Here is a 24,347-nt window from a genome sequence, read left to right on the forward strand (position 1 = left end):
CCTCAACCCCACAGAGCTTTAAAAAGATGGAAGAGGATAGTTATCCCTATTTTACAGATGGGGAAACTGAGGCACAGAGATGTTAACTGTCCAAGGTCACTGTCTGTGGCAGAACCAGGAAGAGAACCCATGCCTCCAGGTACCTTTCCCTGCCCTTTTGCCCCTTGACAGCATTTCCTCTTAATAACCATTTTCATAGGAGGGAGCAGCAGTCATCTCCACTGCAGGACTCGCTGCGTGCAATTCTCTGGCCTGCATCATGCCACAGGGCAGCCTAGATAATTGCAATGGTCCCTCGTGGCAGGATCTGACCAGACTCAGCTGGGCAGGGCCGTTGCAAGATGGGGGTTTCATTTTACACCGATTCCATTGCACACATGCCACGGACTGGAGACAGAGCATCCTGTAACACGGCCCTGCTTTATACCAGCAAAACCACAGATTTGCCCCAAACGGCTGGGATCTTATTTAATGCTATTGGGCAACCCAATTGCTGCTACATGGCTCAGTGAACAACCAGCTCCTTGGTTTGTGCCTTTTTCCCCCACACTACTCTGAAATGACTCTCCACTTGGACCTTTTCTTTATTATTTTCAAGGGTTGTAAAACTCATTTCAGTTTGGGACATAAAAATATTGTGATTAGTCCAGCCAAGGGCAGAAACCTCGGCAGCTCCCCTCTGTTGCTGGGAGTCGCAGCATATGAATTCCACATGCTGCACTCTTCTTCCCGACTGTGGTATAAAGCTCATTCTTCACATGACTGTGGCTTCTAGTCTGCTGGCTCAAAGCTCCACAAATTCTTCTGTGGCTAAACAGCAGGTCGGGGGTGGGGAGCACGTACGGTTCCTTGGATTTGCTGGGAGAGACTGCATTAGACTTGCCAGCTCCCTTTGCACAGCCAGGAGCAGGGTCTTTCTACAAAGGTCTTATTAGGTGCCAATGGGCTATTTCACAAACACAGAATATCTGTGCTTGAGCACAGCACTGCTCTGGGTTTTCTTTTTAGAACAGCCGTCCTCCAAAGTGGACCCACTGTGGGAAAGCTGGAAAATGCAAAATTACAATAAAAATTGCCTCCAAATAAGGAGGCTCTAACTGAGGAAGCAAAGAAGGGCCATTTCAGCAGTGACCAAATGCTAGTCCCTAGAGATCAGGGATGCTAGCCCCTTTGTGTAGGGATAGTGAGTCATCTGGGACTTGTACAAAGAGACACGTGATGTTCAGCAAGGATTCAAACAAACAGCAGGTTGAGCGAGTGTAGACGTTTCCAAACCAAAACACTAGTGCGTTCACCGAAGCCCTTCTTGAAATGGCAGATGTCATGTGCCTCCTCTGGCTCCACTCAGAGCTGGGAAGAAGGCGCTCCTCGTGACAGCATCTAAGGGCTACACAAGAGAAGCAGGAGTGAAATTCACCCAGTGGACTGCTGCGTTCTGCCACCCAACAGATCATGTGCTGAGATGGCTGCAGAGACTAGACACCGCAGCACCAAGGATTGAGCAGGCCAGGAGCTCAACAGGTCAGCAGGATGCTGGGGTTTAAAGGAGCATGAAGGAAGCTGTGATTGCATCCCACATGATGAGATTGCAGAGGGGTGGATACTGGTAGGTGTTCTTCTCACCCCTGTTATGAACATGCTGGCATCTACTGACACTGCTTCCTTTCTCCCACGCTCTGCCTGTCTTGTCTGTGCAGACGGTGAGCTGTTGGGGACAAGGACTGTCGTTCCCTAGGTGTATGTACAGCCCCTAGCACCACGGGCCCCAATCTCACTAGGCATGATTGTTCTGTCCTGACCAGCGCAGGTTCCCATTGGGGAACTCATTCCTGCCAGCAGGTCAGAACACCCCCGAGTGCTCAGAGATGAGGTCTGGCTCATACACCCCCTCACCGGTCTTTTTAAAGTGTCCAACCATAGATCTGTGACTCAGCGGTCATTAATGCGGGGTTTGCAGCAGGGGTGTGGCCAGGAAGGATCACAGCCAAGTTGCTATTGCCAGGAGGGCTGTCCTAACATCAAGTGCTTTGCGTGAGAAGACGCCAGATCGGGGCTGGAAATCCGCTCCTGCCTGGAGTCCCAGAACCCAGCCCTGTGACTCAGCCTGCATTCCCTCTTATCTCCCATTTCCCTGCACACACTGCTCTCATACAAGGTCACTCCCCCAATTAGTCATGCTGGCGTTTTGTTTAGGGAAAACCAGCTAGGATGTCTTGTCCCTGTAAGAGGGGGTGACAGGAGCCTCTGCCAAGACAGCATAATCCAGCTTTCCTTGCAGTGCTCCGAGATGGGAAAGTCTGCAACACCACAGATGCCGGCGAGGAGAGGAACATGTGCTGCAAATTAGCCATGCCTGAAACAATGGGAAGCCAGTCAGTTTGGGTGAGTGTGTCCAATGGGGCTGCCAGGCCCGAAGCTGGAAAGTCAGCGCCACAGGGGTGCACCGGGGGAACTACTAGCTGAGCTGGGTGCTTCTCCAGTCTCTGCTGACTTCTTGCTTGTGCAGTCTGAGCAAGTGTCCTGAAGGCAGGGCCCCCACCCTTTCTGGTGGCACACAGATTGTGTGCACTCAGGGCATTTCCCACCACGCCGCGTCTGTTCTTTACCATTCACTGTGCTTCTCCTTTGCATTTCCTTTGTCTCCAAGGGCAGAGGGATATGCAAGCGCGCGCGCGCGCACACACACACACACACACACACACACACACACCAACCAGCACTGCTTCCCAACTATCTGCAGGGTCAGACTACCCGGAGCTCACCATTAGTGACTTAACACTGAACCTTTCAGCCCAGATGACTCCAGAGGAATCATTTCTCCTACCACTGAAATGCTGCCATCTCTGTGGTGGAGCACAGCAGCCACCTAAGAGCACAGACCAACGCCACATTTTAGAACAAGGAGGAAGGATGGGCTTGTGGTTGAGGCACTGACCTGGGACTCAAGCAATTGAGGTTCAATTCCTAGCTCTCCCACCTGCTCCTAGTGTGACTGTGACATTTAATATATCTGTGAAATGGGGATAGTATTTCCTTTGTCTAGTTCTAGTTAAACTGTAAACATCTGGGGACAGGGATTGTCTCACTGTACAGCCCTCAGCACAGTGTGCTCCTGTAAGTGCTACAGGAATGCAAATAATTACCAAACACTAGGTTTAATTATAACAAACTGCAGAGACCTCCCATAGCCTGTTGCTTTCAGTACCTCCTATGTTGTGATTAATTGCCATTGATCTTGCATGAGCCACTTGCTTCCAGCTGGGCAGGGCTATCTAAGGTCCTTACCTGGCCCCTGGCCCCACACTGCCATCAAGTGTGAGCACCTCACATCACAGTCTTTAATGTGTGTAGCCTCACAATCCCCCTGCGAGAGGATGTGTCATTACTCCCATTGTACATATGAGGCACTGAGGCACAAAGAGACCAGTCCCAGATCCTCAAAGGGGTTTAGGTTCCTAACTTCCATTTAAATCCATAGGCACCTCAATACCTTTGAGGCTCTGGGCCTAAGTGCCTGTGTGATCTTGGGCACAGAAATCGCTATCAGAGCAGGGACTTGAACCCAGGTCTGCAGAGTCACAGGTCAGTGCCTTAATCACAGGGCCAACATGCTTCCGTGGGCTAGACAGAGCTCCCCCCTCCATGTCTCTCCAGTGCTCCAAGGGACAGCACAGAAACAAGAGTGCTCAGTCTCCTCCATAGGTTAACCAACAAGGCCATTGGACTGATAGTTTATAGCGAGAGGCACCTTTCCGAGCTTACTCCCAGTGACTGACAGGGAACCAGGCCACTATGAGCCTCCCCAGCCAACCCACGCGTCAGGACCCCAGGCTCAGACCTATCTCTGCACAGCTGCCCGCCCGAAGCCATTCCCTGAAGCAATGCTGCTCTCACCAGTTACCAAGTCCCCCTCTGTAGTGGGCACAGAAGGGGTCACCGGGTAAAGGCAGCTGAAAGCGGGGCTGAGGGGGAAGGGGCTGCAAAGAAAGGCCTGCTCCTCCTGCTCGAACCCCTGCTGCACGTGGGTTGCCTCCTCCACAGCACAGCAGGGCTTCCAATTACGGCTAAGTCTCGGGTGCGCTCGGACGAGGGGGTGGACACTCGGCTCACGTATTCCCAACAGAAAGTGGCTCTCCTGAGAGCCTGCAGGTAGTGGAGTCTTGGCACCTAGTTGGTTACAGTGGGAGAGTGGAGCTGCTTGGTGCCTATGCCGCCAGGGGCTCCCAGACCCCTAGGAGCGAAGCTACCACACACCTAACTTTTAAGGGCCTAGGAAATCACCAGGATTTACAAAGCCTGAGCACAGCACCCAGGCTCCCTATGCACTGCAAGGGGAGAGGCTGGCACCTCAGAATGGGAGTGACAAAAGCCAGAAGGCCAGGTGGCTCCCCACCTAAGCTAGCCATTCTCACATGTGCCCACTCTGCGGCCTGATGGTTAGTGCACTCGCCTGGGAAGGGGGAGACCCAGGATCTGCTCCCCCTGCTCCACTGACTTGTTACATTCTTTGTCTCCTGTTGAAGCTGTTCCACGGTGGCTGGAATGAGGGAACAGCCATAGCCCGGGCACTCACCTGAGAGGTAGGAGACCCCTGCTCCAATCCCTTCTCCCCTTCGTGCAGCAGAAGGGTCTGACCCAGAGCCTCCCACATCCCAGGTGAGTTACCTTAACCCTGGGCTAGAAGGGCGGTCCCCAGCCCTTGTGTAAGCTCCTCTACTGGGGCCCAAGCCGGCACTAGCAGAGTGCTGGGACCCCACAGGTGAGTTAGGCGGAGGAAGGCCTATCTTCCCCCAGCCAGGTCGTGTGTTGCGTGGGTGGCTTAGGCGTCCCTGCTCAGAGGCAGAAACACAGGCACCTAGGGGACTTTTACTGCAAACATGAAGGCACGGAGTGAGTTTAGGCACCTACAAGGTATGGGGACAGCTAAGCAGGGGTTTTGAGAGTCTCAGTGGGGCCTGATTCTGGGATTTAGACACCCAGAGTGGCAGGTACCTAAGTCCCTTGGAAAATCCAGCTCAGTTTCTTTAGTGATTAGGGTGTAGGAATGAAAATCAGAAGAGGTGGGTTCTGTTCCCACCTAGCTGGCACCTTGGCCAGACTGCTCCGTGCCTCAGTTTCCCCAGCTGTAAAATGGAGGTGATTCCCTCCCTTTGTAAAGTGCTTTGGGATTCTCAGGTGAAGTGTGCTATCAGTATTATCACTGCAGCTGGAATATTCTCCTGGTTATTCCTCTTCAACCTTGGAGCGTAACCACCGCCTACCCCTTCAGTTCTTTGTTTTAGATACCCTTAAAGAGTTATTGCCCTTAAGTAACTGGCTTAGCGAGAATCCTCCCAACGTCTCTGGAAAGCACAGAACCCATTCAGGGAAATTCTCCGTGCTGCCGCTGCAACTCCCATTTCCCAGGAAACTGTCTCAGGCTCAAAAAATAAAATCAAACAGCCATCACACCGAGGCGGAAGAGAGATAAGAGACTTGGTTCTGACCCACGCCACGGTGCAAAGTGATAACATGCCAGCTTCCGAAAAGCCACCACTTGGATGTTTGTCAAGAGGCTAAATATAATCCAAAGAGGGTTACATTTAGAGGTATTATTAATAAACTTTCCTGGCCTTGATGATGCAGTTAAGTGCACTTTCCATAAAAGACTCGGCGTGTCTCATCTTTTCCAGGTTAGCATTATGATTACGCTATGACAGATGCCAGAATTAAAACAAAAAAAATTTCCTATAATTCAAGTCCAGCAGGATCTAGAGGGCCAGATCCACAACTGGTGTACAGGATCATAGGACTACTGACCTCAGTAGAATGCCACCAATTTACACCAGGTCAGGATCTCACACTCTGGGTTTAATTTATGCTGTATGGGCCAGCTTCAACGGGAATTTATACCCTATGTGGCTGCACTGGGAGACCGGATTTCAGTAATTTGCTGAGTCTGGCAGTTCACCTTTATTGTTACTATTATTTGTGTTTCAGTAGCACCTAGATGTCCCAACCAAGATCAGGGCCAAATTGTGCTGTACATGCATAAAGCTAGAGAAAGATTGTAAACTCTTGGGGCAGGGACTAACTTGACAAGACAGATAGTGCAAGTATTGTTTTACAGAATGGGAATTGAGGCATAAAGAGATTAAGGGGGGAGATTTTAAGGCCAGCATGGGAATGGAGTGCTTAACTGCCTTGGTTAGTCTCCCCTTAAAGTGATTTAGCCACGGTCACACAGGAGAATCTGTGACCTAATCAGGAGTTGAACTCTGGTGGCCTATGTCCCTGTCTCATGCCTTAAACAGAAGATCCTCTTTCCTCCACTCACAACTTGGAAACTAACATTGAAATCCATATTAAATCCTTTGCAAGGTTTTCCCCCACCCCATCTCCATTTTGGGGGGCATCAATCCATGAATCTATTATCCAATTCACTTCAAATTTGGTATAAAAATTAATTTTCAGCTCTATAGCTAGCTTACCAGTTTTGAGGTTACCATGTCCTGCACTCCCCTCCCCCAGAGGCATGGGCCCCAAACACAGACATATAATAGAAACACAACTGACATCTTAGCTATGGAGCATTCACCCATCTGCCATCACTCAGCAACTGAAGTACAACCCAAAGTTGGTGGATTTAAAGGGACTCAAAATTCAGGAAATGAGAGTCCAGGTTCTCCCATTAACTAAACCCAACTGTATATTTCATAATCCACATTTACCTACATCAACATTAAACACACTACCAATTAGCACACATTCAAAAAGACGACACAGAAAGGAAATACAAATTATGTCTGGCATGGCAAAGTTACCATCACTACAAAAATCTGGAGTTTCTCTCCTTAAATTCTCCAGATTTGTTACTGACATACCAAACTGTGTCTCCAATATCCTGGGACGAACATAGCTACAACAACAGTGCAAACAATATAAGAGGACAATAGTCATTTTGAACAGTTTATAACTCCATTAAAGCATACGACTGCTTCTAACCGTTAAAGCTGAATGGAATGTGATCGGGTAAAGAAAAAGCACTTCACCAGCCCGAAGGATTTTCTCCTGCTGAATTTCAAAGGCCTGCTGCAAACAAGGAAGGTGTTGAAGCCTCTCAAAAAAAGCCTGCAAAAATCTTTTATAATGGAAAGTGTCTTGCAGTCTAAATTATAGGAGGTGCTACCCACTCCTCCCATAACACGTACAAAGAAATTACTCACAAAGTGGAGATTGAGGGGGGAAGAGAAAGAAGCCTGCAGCAGTGGGTTTTCAGCAACCTCATGGTCTTTAGAGTCACTGCCACCAAAAAATATCCCACCTACAACCTCTCCTCTTCAAGCTCTCACTCAGTATAGGAAGGCAGCTATTTATATAGTAGAGACTCCACCCCTAATCCCAGCCTGCATTGTAGGTAGGTACACAAAGATGGTTAATATGGTGGACCACATTCCCCAGGATGCCTTGTAATGGGCAGCCCTACGAAGATGGCTATCCTAGGTCCATCTTTTTAATCCTTACATCAGTTAAGGAACTTAAGCTCTAGCTTCAGATCCTCAAATCAGGGACAATAGGAGGGGCTTCTTTCCTGGTCTCATACTGCATTCCCCAGGCTATTTCCTCTTCATCGGGCATCCATTTGCAACAGAAAAACACGGAATTTGTGGTGTTTTGTTTTGTTTTTTTAACAGAGAATCTTTAGTTTTTACATTTTATGAAAAAATAAAAACATATACAGTGGTACCCCCATTATCCTATCTAACTGGGACTGGGACGAGATTGGATCATCAAACATTTGGATAATCAGGAGAATGGGCAGCGCTCAGGCTGTCAGCCCTGGGTGGCGGGACTCCGGCTGTCAGCTTAAAAATTGTAAATATATCAATAAAACATAGTGTTCAACTAAGACCTACATAGTGGCTAGGCAAACTAAAGTTCCACGTTTCATTTTAATTGCGGAAAAACAGGGATTTTTATGTTCTTTTTTAATCAGAGAATTTTGTTTATTTTATCATGAAAACTAGGATCCCTGCTCATCATAAGATTTTGTATTTTAATTTCTCTGTTTCTTCAAGAAAGAAAAATCTAGAGCAACGGGGCTGGAATATAATTTACAAGGTCCACAATTTGTCTCCCTGTTCACAGCAGCTATAAAAATCAGCAGTATACAGGCTCCCTCTTGTGGAGGTGATAAACTGTGCAGAAGCATGAAGATTTCAGCAGTTACTGCAGTGAGATCTACCTACGGACAAAGTTTTCTTTGTTCTAAACTTTCTTCATAGAGATTACCTACAATATTTGGTGGCACTGTTAGTATCACAGCTCCCAGCATTAGCAATGATTACACAGCTGTGCATGAATGAAGCTCAGTTTTTAAATGTTTATAACTAAGCATAGGTGCTGGAACTAGGGGTGCTGCCACACTCCCTGGCTTGAAGCGGTTTCCATTGTATACAATCTGGTTAAATGGTTCTCAGCAAACCCCCTATACAAACTGTTCCAGTACCCCTGTAACTAAGCTTGTTTGCAGTGTTGCTGTAGCGATGTCGGCCCCAGGATATTAGAGAGACATGGTGGGGGAAGTAATATCTTTTATGTGGTTTCAAACAACTCCAGTAGAACCCAGCCCATCAGGGACCCAGGAGAGGGTTGTTGGGGTTTTTTTTGTTTTTTTTTGGGGGGGGGGGGTTCAGGGGGAGGGCATGTTTTGTTTTTACTTGTTGCTCTTTTATTACCTTGCACTGCCCTAGACTTCTCCTTTTAGTGCCCTGAATGGGGTGATCATGCCCCCTTTAATGCTTTGTAGATGTTACTGATGATATCCACAGGAAGCACGCTGATCTTTCTGGGGATGGCTGTGTAGTGAGTGTCACTAGAGTTGGGGGTCTCTCTGGGGGTGGCAGTGCAGTGAGTAGGAGGAAGATATGGAGTCTCTCTGGAGCTGGGGGTGCAATGACAGCTGAATCTCCAGGGCCTGTGTTGGAGCTGCTGCTAACACGAGCTAAAAACACACCTATTCTTGGGAAGACAAGGCTGTCGAGACCCCATTGCTGCCTAGAGCCATGATCCTGCGAACACTCAGACATGTATTTAACTTTCACTATTGCGTTTGCAGGGTTCGGGTCCAGAGATACATAAATCTAGATGCCCGAGTCTCACACAAGAAAGTCTCGATCACAGGCAGGGATCCTGGAGCATTTCAGTTTTAGCAATCAGCTGTTCAAAAAACAAAAAAAACCCACCACAACCTCCCCTTAATCTTGTAATATTGCCTGCTACACCGCTATGTTTGACTATGTTTGCAGGTACACACTGCCAGTTAGTGCCAATGGACCCTTAGAGGGAAAGGAAGCCAAAAATTGGCTTTCCTGGGTTAGAAAATAGGTATTTGGAAAGGGAAAAGGGAGTGCAGGAACAGCATCAGAGCAGGACCTGCTAATGGAACAAGGGTGGGAAGGGGTCACTATAACTTGCAAGTCACCTATTTTTAGTGTAAGGTGTTTGCTTGGGTCCTTGGCAACCTTGTGTTTGGGTTGCTAAAATTCCCAAACACTGTTATTTTTAAAAGCTTAACCCTTGTTCTATATAAGTTTCCTGCCTCCCCTTAACCCCACTGCACTCCCCTGGTCTGTCATATAGATAGCGTACTCCTCAGACCTGGGTTTGGGGCCCAGGTCTCCTCTTCCCAAGTGCTCAAAACTCGTGAGTCAGACCCCAAAATAGCATCAGATTCTAAAAGCAATAGGTTTGGGATCTTTTTATTTGCCTGCTGCTGGTGGAACTTTTAGAGGATCACATTTGCAAACTTTTCTCTGCAGCTACAAGGGCTTAAAAAAAAGGCATTTTTTTTTCCAAAATGGAAGCTGAGATTCTCACATATCACATGACTCCAGGAGCTGGGGCTTCTAGAAATCAGCACGAGACTTGAGATAGCAACATTCTTTCCCTTACACAGGTATGAGACAGGAACAACTCTAAGTCACTGATGTTACACTAATGTGGAACTGGCAACAGCAGAGGCAGCCTCTTTTACTTAATCATCTGAGAAGTGATATGCATAGCAAGGATCAAATTCAGCTCTGGTGAATGCCATCAACTCTGAGGCCTGGTTTTCCATCTCGTTACTCCACTGATTAAGCTGCACCAGTATAAGACCAGAGTGATACAGCAGAGAATCAGGTTCTAGCAGCACTAGCAGGTGCAAGGAGCATTCAACACCCCCCACAACCTAGCACCTTTGAACAGGCATCTCCATGGGAATTGAGGATATAGAGGTCATTGCTCTCCCGCCCCCAAACCATGGGTGGGGCACAGAGCTCCAGTGTCACCTGTCTGTCCAGTCCAGCCAATAGATTTGCTTAACAGCTCCTGCTACCCCACTACCCTCCATAGCAGTGACACTCAGCCCCATGCTCAGGAGCTGCAAGTGACTCTTCACTGAGTCCTGCGTCTCATGATATTAAAACACTGATTTCAGTGTTAACCCATTTAAGGTATTAACCAATCAGAAGGCTTTTACTATGTTATTAACCAATTGTAGAGTACTTGTTCAGTCATTTTGCTGTGATAACATTTATTTATACAAATGTAAATAAAACAATGAATTCACACTCCTGTGGCTCTTTCGGATAATGCTGATTGGTAACTGGGCTCTTGAACCACAGGATCAAACTGCAGAGCTAGTATTACCCCGCCCCCCAATTAGACATCTGTGGATGCCTGTGGTCATCCTGGCATGCCCCCTGGTGGCCAAGGTATGGAATCCCTATGCTTCACCAGGACTACACCCCCAGCATCCCTTAATAATTACTGCCTAGGCACTTTTGTAGGAGTCAAGCAGCAATTTTGCCGGGGAGTTATTTCGTTTTCTCAGTCCAAACCTATTACACCAGGTTCTTCAGCCTTTGCCCCTTCTTGGAATAAACAGGCTTTTTCCTCCCACCTCTCAGGGCTCATGGTTAGCTTACGTGCATGCCTCTGCCCTCCCCAGGCCTACTTCTATGCAGAGGTTTTATACTGCTTCTTGCAGCTGGTCACAGTTCTGCTCTTCCTGGGCCTACCTTCTTCCTGATGGGATTGCTATTCCTCACCACGAGGCACAGTTCATTCCTATTCACCCTAGGCCTGCCCTCTTCCTGAAGTACTAGCAGACAGTTTTTTCTCTTCTCATCTCCTCCAAACTGACCTAGTCCTGCTGTCTCCTCCGTAATTATACTCCCAAGCAGGTGGCATCCCACTGCCTCATCAGGCCCCCAACTGGGTACACCTGTTTAGTCATCAGGGTGGCTGAACTTGCTTCATTTAAGGCTGTGATACCATCCTTTTCAGGGCCAGTGTAGAGATCTCTTCTGCAGCCCACAAGGTGCGGTGCTCTGCACAGCAGTTACCTCACCCAGCCCTACCTACAGACCAGGTAATTTAATTGTATAGCCTGTGTTGTTATGTGGTACGTACTGGGCCTCAGGGAGTGATTTTTGTATTCGTTTTCATTACTCCACAGACTGTAGAACCATTCCAATTGACTGCAGGGTACTGGCTCATACTGGTGAAAAAGCTGAGCTGGTACATTCAGTTGCATGGTCCTGTCTATGTTCCAGTTTGACTGTATTAATTATGAGCAATAAAACAATTGATTTTAGATTTTTTTTTGGTAAAAAAAGGCAAAAAACCCACCCCAAAACAAAACACACCACCATAAGTCTAGGGCCTAAGCTAGCCAGCATTGTCTCTTTAGTGCAATGATGTGCCTTGTGAAAATACAATCCAGCCAACCTACCGTGTCTTAATGCATCTCTCTCTCTGGACACGCAGTAGCCCCAACCCCACTAACGAGAAGGGCTATATTTTGTATTTTTTTACCACTAGACAATACTTATTCCTTCCACTTGGTGTGGCTCATGGTAGAATGGCTGCAGCTGAGGGGAGGGGACTTACAAGTGTCTCCATGGACAAACTGGTTTCTCTCTTCAACTCCCCCCCCCCCCCCCCGAACCCTATTACCCACTCTAGAGAGGAATTTTTCTCTTATTGTTACCCTCTGCTTTGCAAAGATCAGTTTTGTCACTGTTATCCTTTCCTGCGTCCATCCCTCAGTTTCTTTGCACTCAAGTATATTTTAGAGTGGCGTGGTGGACTGAGCATAGAGCTAGAAATATCCAAATGCTAACCTCTGCTGTGCCATGATTTGCTCAGTTACCATGGGGCACATCAGTTTCCTCATCTGTACCATGGGGACAGCAATACCTACCTCGGAGGGGTGTAGTGTGCACTAATCTAAGCAAAGCAATTTGAGTTCCTCAGATGGAAGGAGTTATAGCTGCCCTTGTTAATAACATGTGTGACTCAACAAGCAATCCTTGTTAAGCTGTGTTATCATTCCATTGCCTGTCGATCCAGTTTCTAGTAAGGGCACCCGATCTGGTAGACAAAGCATTATTTAATGTCAAGACTTTATAAATATGTATTTACAAAAAGATATTCGTCCAAAGAGTTTAACAAATGTACAGTGCCGGAGTTTGAAGAGATTTTACTATTTCAATATATTGCTTTAGTATAGCAAGAAAAACACTGTTAATGCAATCCCACGATTTAGATCCAAAAAAAGACTATGCTTTTAAATTAAAAAATACCCATCCAGGGTTGTATTCTCCCCTCTGATGTAAAAGACCAATCCCCCTTCAACTGAGTTACAGGACAAGGGAGAATTGGTCCCCTCTCGACACCGCTTTTCAAGCAAACTACATCACCTTCCTCCATCTAACTGAACAACATAACCCAAAAGTCCATGAGCACACAGCAGATGCAGATTTCTTACCGATCCCAATTAATTTGTTGGTGGGCACAACTTGAGGAGCAATTACAGCATGGATTAGTGTAACATTAACCTTTCTGCCAACTTGGCATTCAATCATTAGGTTTCTTAGACCGCTCCGGAATATGAGTTATTCAGATTGCATGAATCCGCCCTGCCAGCAAAACAGTGAGTGAGAGGAGAGTGGCCAGTTAAAAGTTTGGAATCATACACTGAATTTTTAGCGAGGGCTGTTTTCAACTACTAATAATGTTCAACTGCACTTTACTAGCAAGTGAGCCTGAGCATTTATCTCTCTCTCTCTGTGTGTGTGTGTATTTTATATATATATATATAGTACCGGGGGGAGAATCAGCAGTCAGTTATTTCCAACAACAACAGCAGTGCCATCCTTTGCAGACAGACTGGCAGTCCATGCAGATCTGCAATACACCATTTCCAGCAGTGGCAAACTTACTGATGCACTTATCAGGTATCACCACCCCAATCTATCCCAGGGAGCCTCAGATCCCCCTTGGGCACAGTGTAGATGTATCGTGGTCTGCTAAGGCAGCATGAAGCATTTTGTTTTATTAGTAATGGCCAGGCAACAACCACTCACAGCTTCACTTCGCTACTAGTATTTAGCATGGCTTCCGCAACACCCACTGCCTGCTCTCATGCTCTCTGTTCAGACACACACCACAGGGTAAGGGGGGATTCTGCCCCACACTAAGGATTTAGTTCCACACCATCCTAGCTCCTGCCTTCTTTGGGACGCAAAACTTCTATACATCAAGCAAGGTGGAATCAAAGCTGCAGCACAACCTCTCAGTCAGGTGTTAATCAGACTGTCCAGACTATCAAAGTATCATTCATAAGTAAAGTAACTGAGCTGCTTAGATGTCACTTTAAGATCCCACCCAAGCCAATGACAGAAGTCCCACTGAATTCAATGGGAACAGGTTCAAGACCAACATCTGCTAACAGGTCATCTTCTAGCTGCAGTCAATGTACAGAATAAGAGTAGGATTTAGACAGCATTACTTCCAACAGCAGAATTACTTCGGCAGCTAGTAATTCTGCAGGGTGAATTGCTATTTGATGCAATTGCTGGAGGGATGGGGGAGTCCTTGGATGATATAAAGCCTGCCTCGTTTACATTTTTCACATTGACAAATTATGAGGAAGGATGCCCAGAAGTTTTCTCTTACTTTACCCCAGACTGTTTAGTTCCCATTTAGGCTCCAGATCTATGATTTTCTCCAATTAAAAAAAGATTAGGTGAATTAACTCAAGTGCCTTAACCAAACAAACTATTAGAAGAGCTCTGAAATGCAAACTGTTGCAGAAAAACTCTGAGTAATTTGCTGGGAGAGCTGACCTGAAGTCTTACAAGATTTAAATTAAAAAAAAAAAAAATCTACACACAGTTTATGCAGCTCCTAAACTCATGGTCAGAAAACATTTACTATTGTTCACCAGTATAAATCCAATCCAATTTTGCATCAGTCTTCAGGATGCAGCTTGGTCATCTTTAACCACAGTCTGTGGAAGAAAGAAAAGGGGCATTACTTCAGAACTAAGCTAGTCACAGCCGGATTCCTAGTGCAAATGCTTTAGAAAGATGGCCTGTGCCTTCTTGGCTAGAAAACCCTTGACAAATCAAAGAGTGACTAAATTTGAGCCAAAAAACTGAGTTAGTCTATATCTTCACTGCAAAATTAGGTGTGTTTTTATACTGAGTCAGCTATTTCAATGTAAAATCCCAGTGAAGATAAGGCACAGGTAGTTTTTACCTTGATGCACCTACTCAACCCCAGGTGCGGGGGCAGAGTGTCGACAATGGTGAGCTACAGATGGAACTTAGACCCAAGTATACCACAGAGCATCACACTAATTCATCAGGACGACAGGCTGCCAAAAGGGTAAAGTACCAATACCCATGCTGGGGAACTCCTAATAAGGAGTTCTTCCACCCCTCACCCCATACTCTCTTTAGGCCCAGGCAGGGGAGTTTGTGGACAGAAACACAGATCTGGCCTGTGAGAAACAGCCTTCCTCCACTCCTGTAGCAAGAGATTTGCAATGAAACCACCACTTTTTATGCTGTTCACAAGCCCAGCAAATTGTAAAACCAACATAAAATTATCGAATGGTACCAGCTTTTCTACATGCAGCAATAAAGACAATAACTCAGCGCAGTTAGCTTGGTCTTGCTATGTCACTGCCAGCTGAAAGCTACTGGGCTAAAGAAGACTGCTCCAAAGTAACTTGGTTAATGAGCCAAGTCTCAGTGTCCCATGTGCCCTATTTAAACACATGCTGAGAAGGGACATTTAGGCTTCACTCAGTAACCTTTGGGATCCTCACCTGCCGCAAGAACTGTCTTCCAAGATAGGAGGTAGCCATGCTGGTTAAATTTGTTCTTCTGCCCACTTTACACTTGATATAACCATACAGGTTGGCCCCCTGCAGAACCACTCCCATTGTAACCACTGCCTGTGACAGAGGAGAAAAGATGCAAGGATCAGGGATATACTGTCCAGTTCTCTAAAGTCACAGGTGACAAATCTGTCTAGGTATTTAATGCACCTAGTCACTATAGGATTGAGATGCTAAACTCACCAGCCATTTCACTTTGAATGAGAACAGGGCACTGAAAGCAAATATCACCCAGATGACAGGACAGGTAATTAGTCCTAACCAGAAGATTCGGGACTCTGCTTCAGATGAAACTTTTTTCCCTTGAGCCGATGCCTGGAAATGGAAGGAAGTAGAAATTGATCAGTCTGTTTACTTGTACAGCTCACAGTATCATTAAAAACAACTCAGAACCAACATCCCACACGGGTTTGCATCCATACTGCAGCACACAATTGACTGCTTCGGTGCACTCCTAAGGCGCATGGGGAGCTTTCTAGCCCTCTTGGTGCTCTGGAAACATGGCATTTTTTCCTAAAAGGATTTTCCTGTCAGTTTTCTGGCTGAAATGAAGGTGTGGAATATGCCCTTCGCTATTTTTAGGGATTGGATAAGGGACACTTTTGAACTATTAACGTAACACCACAAGTTCCCGATGACATCAGCCACCAGAAGAGCGTACCAGTGGCCCATCATCACATACCCTAGTGTACAGTGTCGCTATCACAAACCAAGGGGGTGGGAGGGAAATAGCAATACATCTTATTACTATTAGAAAGCTGGTGTTGCCATACCCAGCAAAACTTCCCCTTTAAACAATCATCAGCTAACTGGACTGCTGCATCTTTATTAACACTTAGCACTTGCTTATTAAAAAGTCCCTTGTATTGTATTGCACTATATAATTATACAGCATGAGACAGGCCAAGACATACTGCAGAGCCCTTGGTATATTTCAAAGCACTGTATAGGCAACTGTGTCTAGCTGCTCCCAATAGATGCAAAATTAAATCCTTATGCCCTCGGTAAGTAGGGCTATGTAGAGTAGTACAGACAAATGGGACAGTGCTAACTCATATATACTTACTATGTTTATGTTTTCATATTAGCTCCTAGTATTACTGAGCCTGAGGTCATGTCCACCAGATGTGGAAAGAATCGAGCCTGTCAGGACAAGCTCTCAAGCAAGCATCCGTTCCCTATTTATATATTTTCCCCCAAGACAATATTAACCCAATACAGCATTAGGAGGTTCAGACAACTGAACTGAACTGCAAGTATTTTATTTCTTTTCCACTGCTCTAGTTTCTCTAAACTAGTCTGATCTGGAGAAAGGGCGGTCCAATGGTTAAGGTGTTAGTCTAGGATTTGAAAGACCTGGGTTCAAATTCCTTCTCAACTGCAGAATTCCTGTGTGCCCTTGGGAAAGTCACAGTCTCTCTGGGCCTCAGTTCCCCATCTGTACAATGGGGATAACAGCCTTCCCTGCCCCACCAGGGGGCAATAAATACATTGAAGATGGTGAGGTGCTCAGACACTATGGTGATAGGGGCCATATAAGCATCTAAGATTAACAGATGGATCGTTTAAGAACATAAGAATGGCCACACTGGGTCAGACGAAAAAGGTCCATCTAGCCCAGTATCCTGTCTTCGGACAGTGACCAATGCCAGGTGCCCCAGAGGGAATGAACAGAACAAGTAATCATCAAGTGATCCATCCCCTGTCGCCCATTCCTAGCTTCTGGAAAATAGAGGTTAGGGACTGATGAAATTTAATGTCAGAAATCTTACACTGACTTCACACAGTGAAATGGTCTCTGCTGTTGGGATCCCACAAATGAAAGGTGAGGGCATGACTGGACTCCAGCTCTCCGCGATGGCCTGTTTCACATTTACACCAAAGGAGATACAGAGCCTCTAGGTCACTGGCTCCATATCAGATCAGGACAGGATAGTGACTGAGAACCGTTCAGAAAGTGGCTGAGGGTTAACAACATTTGATGGCCATACACTAGCTGTATGAAACAAGCTGGTGCCTTCAGCCGGTGACTAGTGCCAAACGTCCACCTCACAATAATGTCACTCCTCAGCACATGGAGATTTTACCAAACTGCAGCAGTTAAAACACAAACATTATACATTTACCTTCCTGGCTTCAAACACCCAGTGACTCTTGCCATCATCATCCACCTGGTTCCACCAGCGAAGGCCGACCATCAGCCGGCCCGTAACATTCTGGAGAGGGTTAAATGCAGAAGGAAACGGGGTTCAGAGAGATTTTAGCCCTATACCACCAACTAAAGAAATCCTTCCTGTACCTTGCCCATGAAATACCAGAATGAACATTCAAAACCAGTTCTTCCCGTGTCTTAAACTCCTAATGTCTTCAGTTGCCATGGCAACCTCACCAACCAATGCCACTGCTTATTATATCAGTTGCTATCAGACCATATTCCTTAAGCTGTATTATAGGTGATGCTAGTAGCTACCGGCATGGCTTATATTTAAGGTTGCCTAACCGTTCCCATTATATGGCCCTGTTTTCAGTTGCTTATAACTTTGCCAAACTTTAACCATTTGGGCTCAGTGACAGCTCGTCAGCCTAGGCAAATGCAGCACAGTTAAACCAAAGAATTCACAAGCGAATTCACAAAAGTGACATCTTTTGCATATATAGATTTGTAAGCTTAGGTAAGCATGTACACGTTAAATAAGTAACATAAGCCCACAGAAGCACTTCTGATTTGATTTAAATCTGCCATGTTACTTTCTCGCTCTCTCCCGTGAAATACAAGAAAACGTAGTGCCGCCGGTGAGGCTCAAATTGTGGCATAGGTAACAGTGTCTCAGGAAGCTGCTTTGAGGGCATTGCTGTAGTAACAACAGCTTAGTGAGGCTGTGGCAGGATTGCCGCACTCAAGGCTGGTTCTGACATGAGGTTGAGGGGTCTCTCTCCCAGCACTGACACAAACGGGACTGGAGGGGGCTCCCGGCATGGCCGAGGGACCCAAGACAGAGCGCAAAGTGTGGGGGAGGTGGCAGTTGTCCTGGCCCCATAGAGCAGAGGCCTCCCCCAGCCAGAATTGCAAGGAGGATGAGCTGCAAGCTGCGGGGGAAGCCACCCTACTGCTGAACATCTCCTGCCTGGGGACGACTCCCACACCCCTGACTCAAGAGTGAAGGAGCAGGGCCGTGACAGAGCTGCAGAAGACTCCCTGAACAGCCACAGGGCCAGTTCACTGGATGTAGGGGGAGGCTGCGGTCCTGCAGAGGCAGGTCAGAGGCCCCTGGCCAGCACTGCAAGGAGGAGGACATACAAATTCCAGTGTAAGACTTTGTGATATGGGCCTCACCAGCTGTCACTGTGAGCTGAAATTTTGCAAGACAGTAGTCTGCCTCAGGGTGGGAAGAGTGCGGCTGAGTGGGGAAGTTTGGGACAAATAGCCTCGGAAGTGAACTGGTACTGGGGATGGGAAAAGACTGGGACAAGGAACCTGGAATGAGGATTTAGGATCACAAATAGCATGTGATCTTGTAATTTAAGACTGTATCATACAAGGGGATAAACTAAGATTGCACAGGCAACCTTAACTCTAGCATCTCCTAACTTCTGAGTGCTTGACTTTGTAATCTTAATGTTCTTTTAATGTAGAGTTTATGTGCAATGCCATGAGCTGTAGGCTTGCACTACATACTCTAACTGGGCTCCAAAGGTAGCTTCTCATATCCTTATTCTCAGAGCTTAATTGGGACATGCTGCTGGGGAAGATCCTGTTGTTTCAATATTCACACTTCCAGTAATAAGGTAACTCATCAGTCTCACGGGCTAGGCTACAAAGTCACCATATACATCACTCTGACAAGCAGAAGCAGCTTTAAAGAAAGCAGTTTATTAGTACCACCAAGCAGCAGAACTGTGCACTCCTGTTTTAAAGCCCAATAATGAATTTGTATTAGGTGTGCATTAGTAATAATAATTAACATGATATTTCAGGGCAAGCCACAGCAACAGCCTGGTAGATTCTCTTGAGGTGGGAACTCGGAATGCCTTTGCCAAATGCTAGTTCAGTAAAGCAAGGTGTCTTCATTAGAGGGTAATGGAGTGGAAAGCCAAGTTCCTAACAGTATTGGGGTAGTACTTTATTCCTGAATTTGGTGATCTCAATAAGCAGAGTCAAGTATAATGCAAGCAGGCATTGTTTAGGATCTCTCATGGCCATGCCAATGTATTTTCTAGCATCTTCAGCCCAACAACAATTAATGTCAATAATATTAAGGAAAAAACTGTGGGTTGGGTTTTTTTGGCAAGTCTTGAATCTGAAGGAGACCTCTTCATTTCTGTTTATGAAGCCTATAGTGTATTACGTGAATCAAAGGAAAGTCTGAGATTAACCCCCACCCCTCCAAAATAAATGAGAGACAGAATCTGAGATTAAGAGATTCCCAGAACTTCTAAAGTTCTTAAAGAAATTGTAATGTTTCATACCTTTCAGGATCTAAAAGAGTTGACTTTATTTTTGAACAAAGCCAAACATTCAGAGTTTGACCCGACCTATTGCTCTCTTGAAAGAATATTTTAAGGTGATAAAAGGGGCCTTACCTTTACTGTCCAAAAGTCACACGACAGGAGCAGGATAATTGACACCATGCAGGCAATAAAGCTGCTGCTGATCAGTTCACAGAGAAGATAGACAATTATTGCACTGACTCGGAAGAATAAGTGGAAAAATGATGCCACTGGGTGCCTGGAAACAATACATCAGAAATACAATTCAGTCATATGCCTCTGAAACAAGACTGAAGCCACTTGGCAAAGAGAGGGCATGTTCTCTCAAGGCAGAAGAGGGTTTTTTTCATCTGCACAGCCTAGGAGGGCAAATGCCTTTAAATGAGACCAGTTTGCAGAGCATGCTGACAACAGTGGGAAAGATGAGCTTTCAGGGGTTCGCAACCTTTTTCTTTCTGAGGCCCTTCCCCACATGCTATCAAAACTCCATGGCCCAGCTGTACCACAACTGTTTTGCTGCATACAAAAGCCATGGCCGGAGTTAGGGGGGTAGCAAGCAGAGCAATTGCCCGGGGCCCTACACCACAGGGGAGACCACAAAGCCAAGTTGCTCAGACTTTGGCTTCAGCCCTGGTGGTGGGGCTCGGGGCCCCTGGCTGCAGACCTGCGCAGTGGGGCTTTGGCTTTCTACCCTGGACCCTAGCAAGTCTAACACTGGCCATGCTTGGCAGACCCCCTGAAACCTGTCCGCAGCCTCCCAGAGGGCCCTGGACCCCTGGTTGAGAACCACTGCTCTAGGAGATAACTACACAGACTTATCCTGCCTGTAGCCATTGTTCAAAGTGCATGCAGGATTTGAGGTGGGAGAGAAGAAGGGAACAGGTGAAGTCCCTCAGAAGTTCTCGGTATGTAGCAGTTTTGGAACGGTAACATTAAGACAAACACTCTATTGAGATGAATGGAAGCAGATCGCACCTCTCTATAGGGAAATGCTGCTCTTTTCTCAGTCTGCTCTGGTGCATTTCCATTTCAAAGAGGCTTTACTCTACAGGAGCTCCCTGCGTGTGGCTGTACAGCGCATTTGGGGGTAAAGCAGGAGTGAGGCTGCTGGATCAGCCACTATGACATGGCATGCAAGGGGAAGGGAAACAGAACAGAGGCTATTCCAGACATGAGACTGGAGAAATGCTCATGGAGTGGCCTAGAAAGAAGGATTCCTCCCTCTATGTCCTGAAAAACTCCCTATTACACAAGACGCAGTGCACTGGAGCCTGGATTTTGGCCAGTTCACACCTCTTATTGTTTCAGACTGTCTTCCTGAGTCTGCACACAGATAGCACAACATCACAAACATACAGACCGTGGACTTTTTTTTAAATGGAAGATTAAATTCTTCAGCAATTCATGAGTAAGCCTCCTACCCTCCCCATTTGCCAGGAAACATTTCTTAAAAACATGACATTCACTTCTAAGTAAAGAGAGAAACTCACTACTCATGCACCAATAAGTAGACATGAAACATACAACAACAAACATGCCAGTCCTGCTGCTGCCACATTTCTGGGTGGAACACAGGAAGGAACAATTCCTATTGACCACAGACCTTATCTTTGACTTTTTTGATCTCGTGGATACTTCTTCATCCGCGTCAAACAGTGACACATCTTCAGTGTCATCATTACTGTCCTAAAGTGGCAGACAGATACGAAATGTTACAAGAGAAGTAATTGATACAGTATTTTCAGATGCAAAGGGGGGATGGTTTTGATTACTCAGAATTATTCGGATTAGGCCTTAAGGTCAAAGGACTCTGGAAAGAACTTGGAAATTAACCAAATGCAACAGAAATCTCACTCTCACTCACACACACACACCCAAATTGTTTTAAACACTGTCTCCTTCATCTTGCATGTGAAAACCACCTTAAACACATGCTTTGAGTCCAAAGGGCTCTTTTGCAAACAGTAGGGTAATTTCAGGTCTTAATATAAGTCCTTTATGCACACAGCCTCACTCCTTTTGAGCATTTCTGGACTTTTTTACAAAACAGTTGTTTATTTTCAGAGGCCATAAACCTGGGCTTGTCCATGTTATATTAGGGTTCCCCAGAGGACATGAGTGGTGGAAGTACAGGCTGTATATTTCTCAGAAGTTGGAAGTTACTTGTCTAAAGCCTGATTTACACATACTTTTTGCATTTATATAACTAGTTCAGTTAAGAGTGTGATTTTTTTTTTTTTAAACCAAAATAGTTATAAAGGTACAAACCCTAGCGTGGACAGTTTTGCCAGTATAAAGGTGCCTTTGCGGATATAGCTTATTCTCCTTTCCATGTGAGAATAAGCTACGCTGATGTAAACAACTTTATACCAATATAACTGCATCCACATTAAGTGGGTTGCATCGCTTAAACTACACTGATATAGTTAAAGCAGTACAAATTTTATGCGTAGAAGAACCCTCATATCTCCAGTGATGTAAATTTTCCTTTCAATAGGCACACTTAGCTGCCATTAACACTAAATCAGGCATTTGTGTGACAGGATAGTATTTTAAAAAAACATCTGGCACATCTTTATCAACTAAAGCTGTGTCTACAGTGCCACTTTCAGCGCTAAAACTTTTGTTGTTCAGGGGTGGGAGTCACACACATGCAGACTGCTGCAGCATTGCTCCGCATACAAAGAAAATCACATCATGCATTCTTCAAAATCTTTCCGGCTTCCCATTCAATTCAGGAATATGCTCAAATTTTCCCTTATTTGTTTTTAAGACTCCTACCACTCCACACAATGGACTTACCCCAGCCAAATACACAGGCCATGGGCCAAATTCAGTGTTGATGTAATGCAGTGTTACAAATTAGTCTAGTATTCCATCAGTGTGCAAAACGTGTGTAGCTCACCTGCACGGCAGAAGGTGAGGAGGGCAGGGGGGCTACAGCAGGAAAAGCAACTATCAAGGGGATGTAAAACAAAGCAAGCCCTTACCTCACCTTCTTTTACACCTGCCTATCAGCTGCTTTTCCTGCTACACTATCCCTCTAAGCACATAAGTTAAATTATTTTGCACACACACAAGATGCCAAATCATTCCACATAGTACACATTACACCCATGTGATAATCAACTTATTCCACTCTTTAGCCAACTTTTAAATTTGACTCCTTGTGTCTCTTAACACCTTTCCCTGCTTGTGTAATGCTTATCTTCTGAAACCATCCCACAATTTTGAGTCTTAGGCTGTGTCTACACACTGCCACTTTCAGCGTTAAAACTTTAGTCATTCAGGGGTATGAAAAAAACCACACCCCTGAGCGACAAAAGTTTTAGCGCTGAAAAACATCAGTATAGACAGCACTTTAAAGCTATCACTCCTCATTTGGGGTGGTTTTTTTTTTTTAAATCACCAGGAGAACTCTTCCCTGGCGATAAAGCGTGACTACACTGCCCACGTCATAGCCCAGCCGTGCTATAACATGGGTAATGTAGACATACCCTCAGTAGAAATGCCTTCCATAGGGCTACTCCTATCTGAAGGGTCTTCTATTTTCTCCTCACTTCATCTAATAGTCATCATATCTAATATCCTCTTTTCTCCTGTGCTTACATCACTTCATTTTCTCTCCCTCTGCTATAAATTGTTTTATGGTAAATCCATAACTATTATTTGTGAAATATAGAGAGATACAGTGTCTATGAAATTAAGAGTATTCAAAATAAGAGTCTGACCCTGAGAGATACGGACAACCAGTAACTACCAATAAAGTCAACAGAAGCCACAGTTGCTCATCACCTTTCTGGAGCAGGTTCTAAAGTTGTACTTTATGGAAAGATCTCAGGCATTTGCACAACTCAGCTTTTTTCAAAGTTCCATGACCAGAACCCCCTTCCACCCCGACCCCTGCCCTCCGCCCCCAGCTCGCCACCCGCCCCGAACCCCCTTCCGCCCCAACCCCTGCCCTCCGCCCCCAGCTCCCCGCCCGCCCCAAACCCCCTTCCGCCCCGGCCCCAGCTCCCCGCCCGCCCCAAACCCCCTTCCGCCCCGGCCCCTGCCCTCCGGCCCCAGCTCGCCGCCCGCCCCGAACCCCCTTCCACCCCAACCCCTGCCCTCCGGCCCCAGCTCGCCGCCCGCCCCGAACCCCAGCCGCCCCGACCCCTGCCCTCCGGCCCCAGCTCGCCGCCCGCCCCGAAACCCCTTCCGCCCCGACCCCAGCCCCAGCTCGCCGCCCGCCCCAAACCCCCTTCCACCCCGACGGCTGCACCGCCAGCTCTGCTCACCTTCCCGTGGTGGCCTCTCAGCCATGAACCCTCCCTCTTCAATCACCGACCCCCGACCCTTGGCCTCTGACCCTGTGCCCCTCCCCGCGCCAGGCCGCTACCAACGGAAACAGCGGGGCAATCCCACGAACCCCAGGCTCCTCGGGACCCTCCTCACCTGCCGTAGCATCGTTAGAGCCGCCTCACTTCCGCCTCCCGCCACGTCACCGCCCGGGGCCAATCCCTCACGTGAGCTCCGCCCGTCGCGTGTCGTCATCACGCCGCGCCAGGTGGTGGGCGCATGAAGAAGGCGTCAGTGACAGTCCCTGGCCGACGGGGACGGGCGCGAGTGGTTGTCCTGGCGGCGCGGGCGCTCGGCAGGA

General features: G+C 46.6%; 1 protein-coding gene across 3 annotated transcripts; it reads right to left on the minus strand.

Moving 5' to 3' along the window:
* Nucleotides 1-579: 579 nt before the first annotated feature.
* On the minus strand, nucleotides 580-24,216 carry TVP23C (trans-golgi network vesicle protein 23 homolog C). 3 transcript variants are annotated; one of them, XM_074970970.1, is made up of 8 exons: nucleotides 24,143-24,215; nucleotides 21,309-21,391; nucleotides 19,799-19,943; nucleotides 17,344-17,433; nucleotides 15,401-15,532; nucleotides 15,146-15,274; nucleotides 14,255-14,320; nucleotides 1,334-1,387 (listed from the first exon to the last, which is right to left on the minus strand). In XM_074970970.1, exons 1-7 carry the CDS (start codon nucleotides 24,152-24,154, stop codon nucleotides 14,288-14,290), a joined length of 624 nt encoding a protein of 207 aa, XP_074827071.1. In that variant the 5' UTR covers nucleotides 24,155-24,215; the 3' UTR covers nucleotides 1,334-1,387; nucleotides 14,255-14,287. The 3 variants fall into 3 exon arrangements, with proteins under 3 accessions (XP_074827072.1, XP_074827071.1, XP_074827070.1); XM_074970971.1 differs by lacking the exon at nucleotides 14,255-14,320 and having other exon boundaries at nucleotides 580-1,387; nucleotides 24,143-24,216; XM_074970969.1 differs by lacking the exon at nucleotides 1,334-1,387 and having other exon boundaries at nucleotides 13,323-14,320.
* Nucleotides 24,217-24,347: the final 131 nt, after the last annotated feature.

Source organism: Natator depressus, chromosome 14 (genome assembly GCF_965152275.1).
Source record: "Natator depressus isolate rNatDep1 chromosome 14, rNatDep2.hap1, whole genome shotgun sequence".
Lineage (NCBI taxonomy): Eukaryota > Metazoa > Chordata > Testudines > Cheloniidae > Natator > Natator depressus.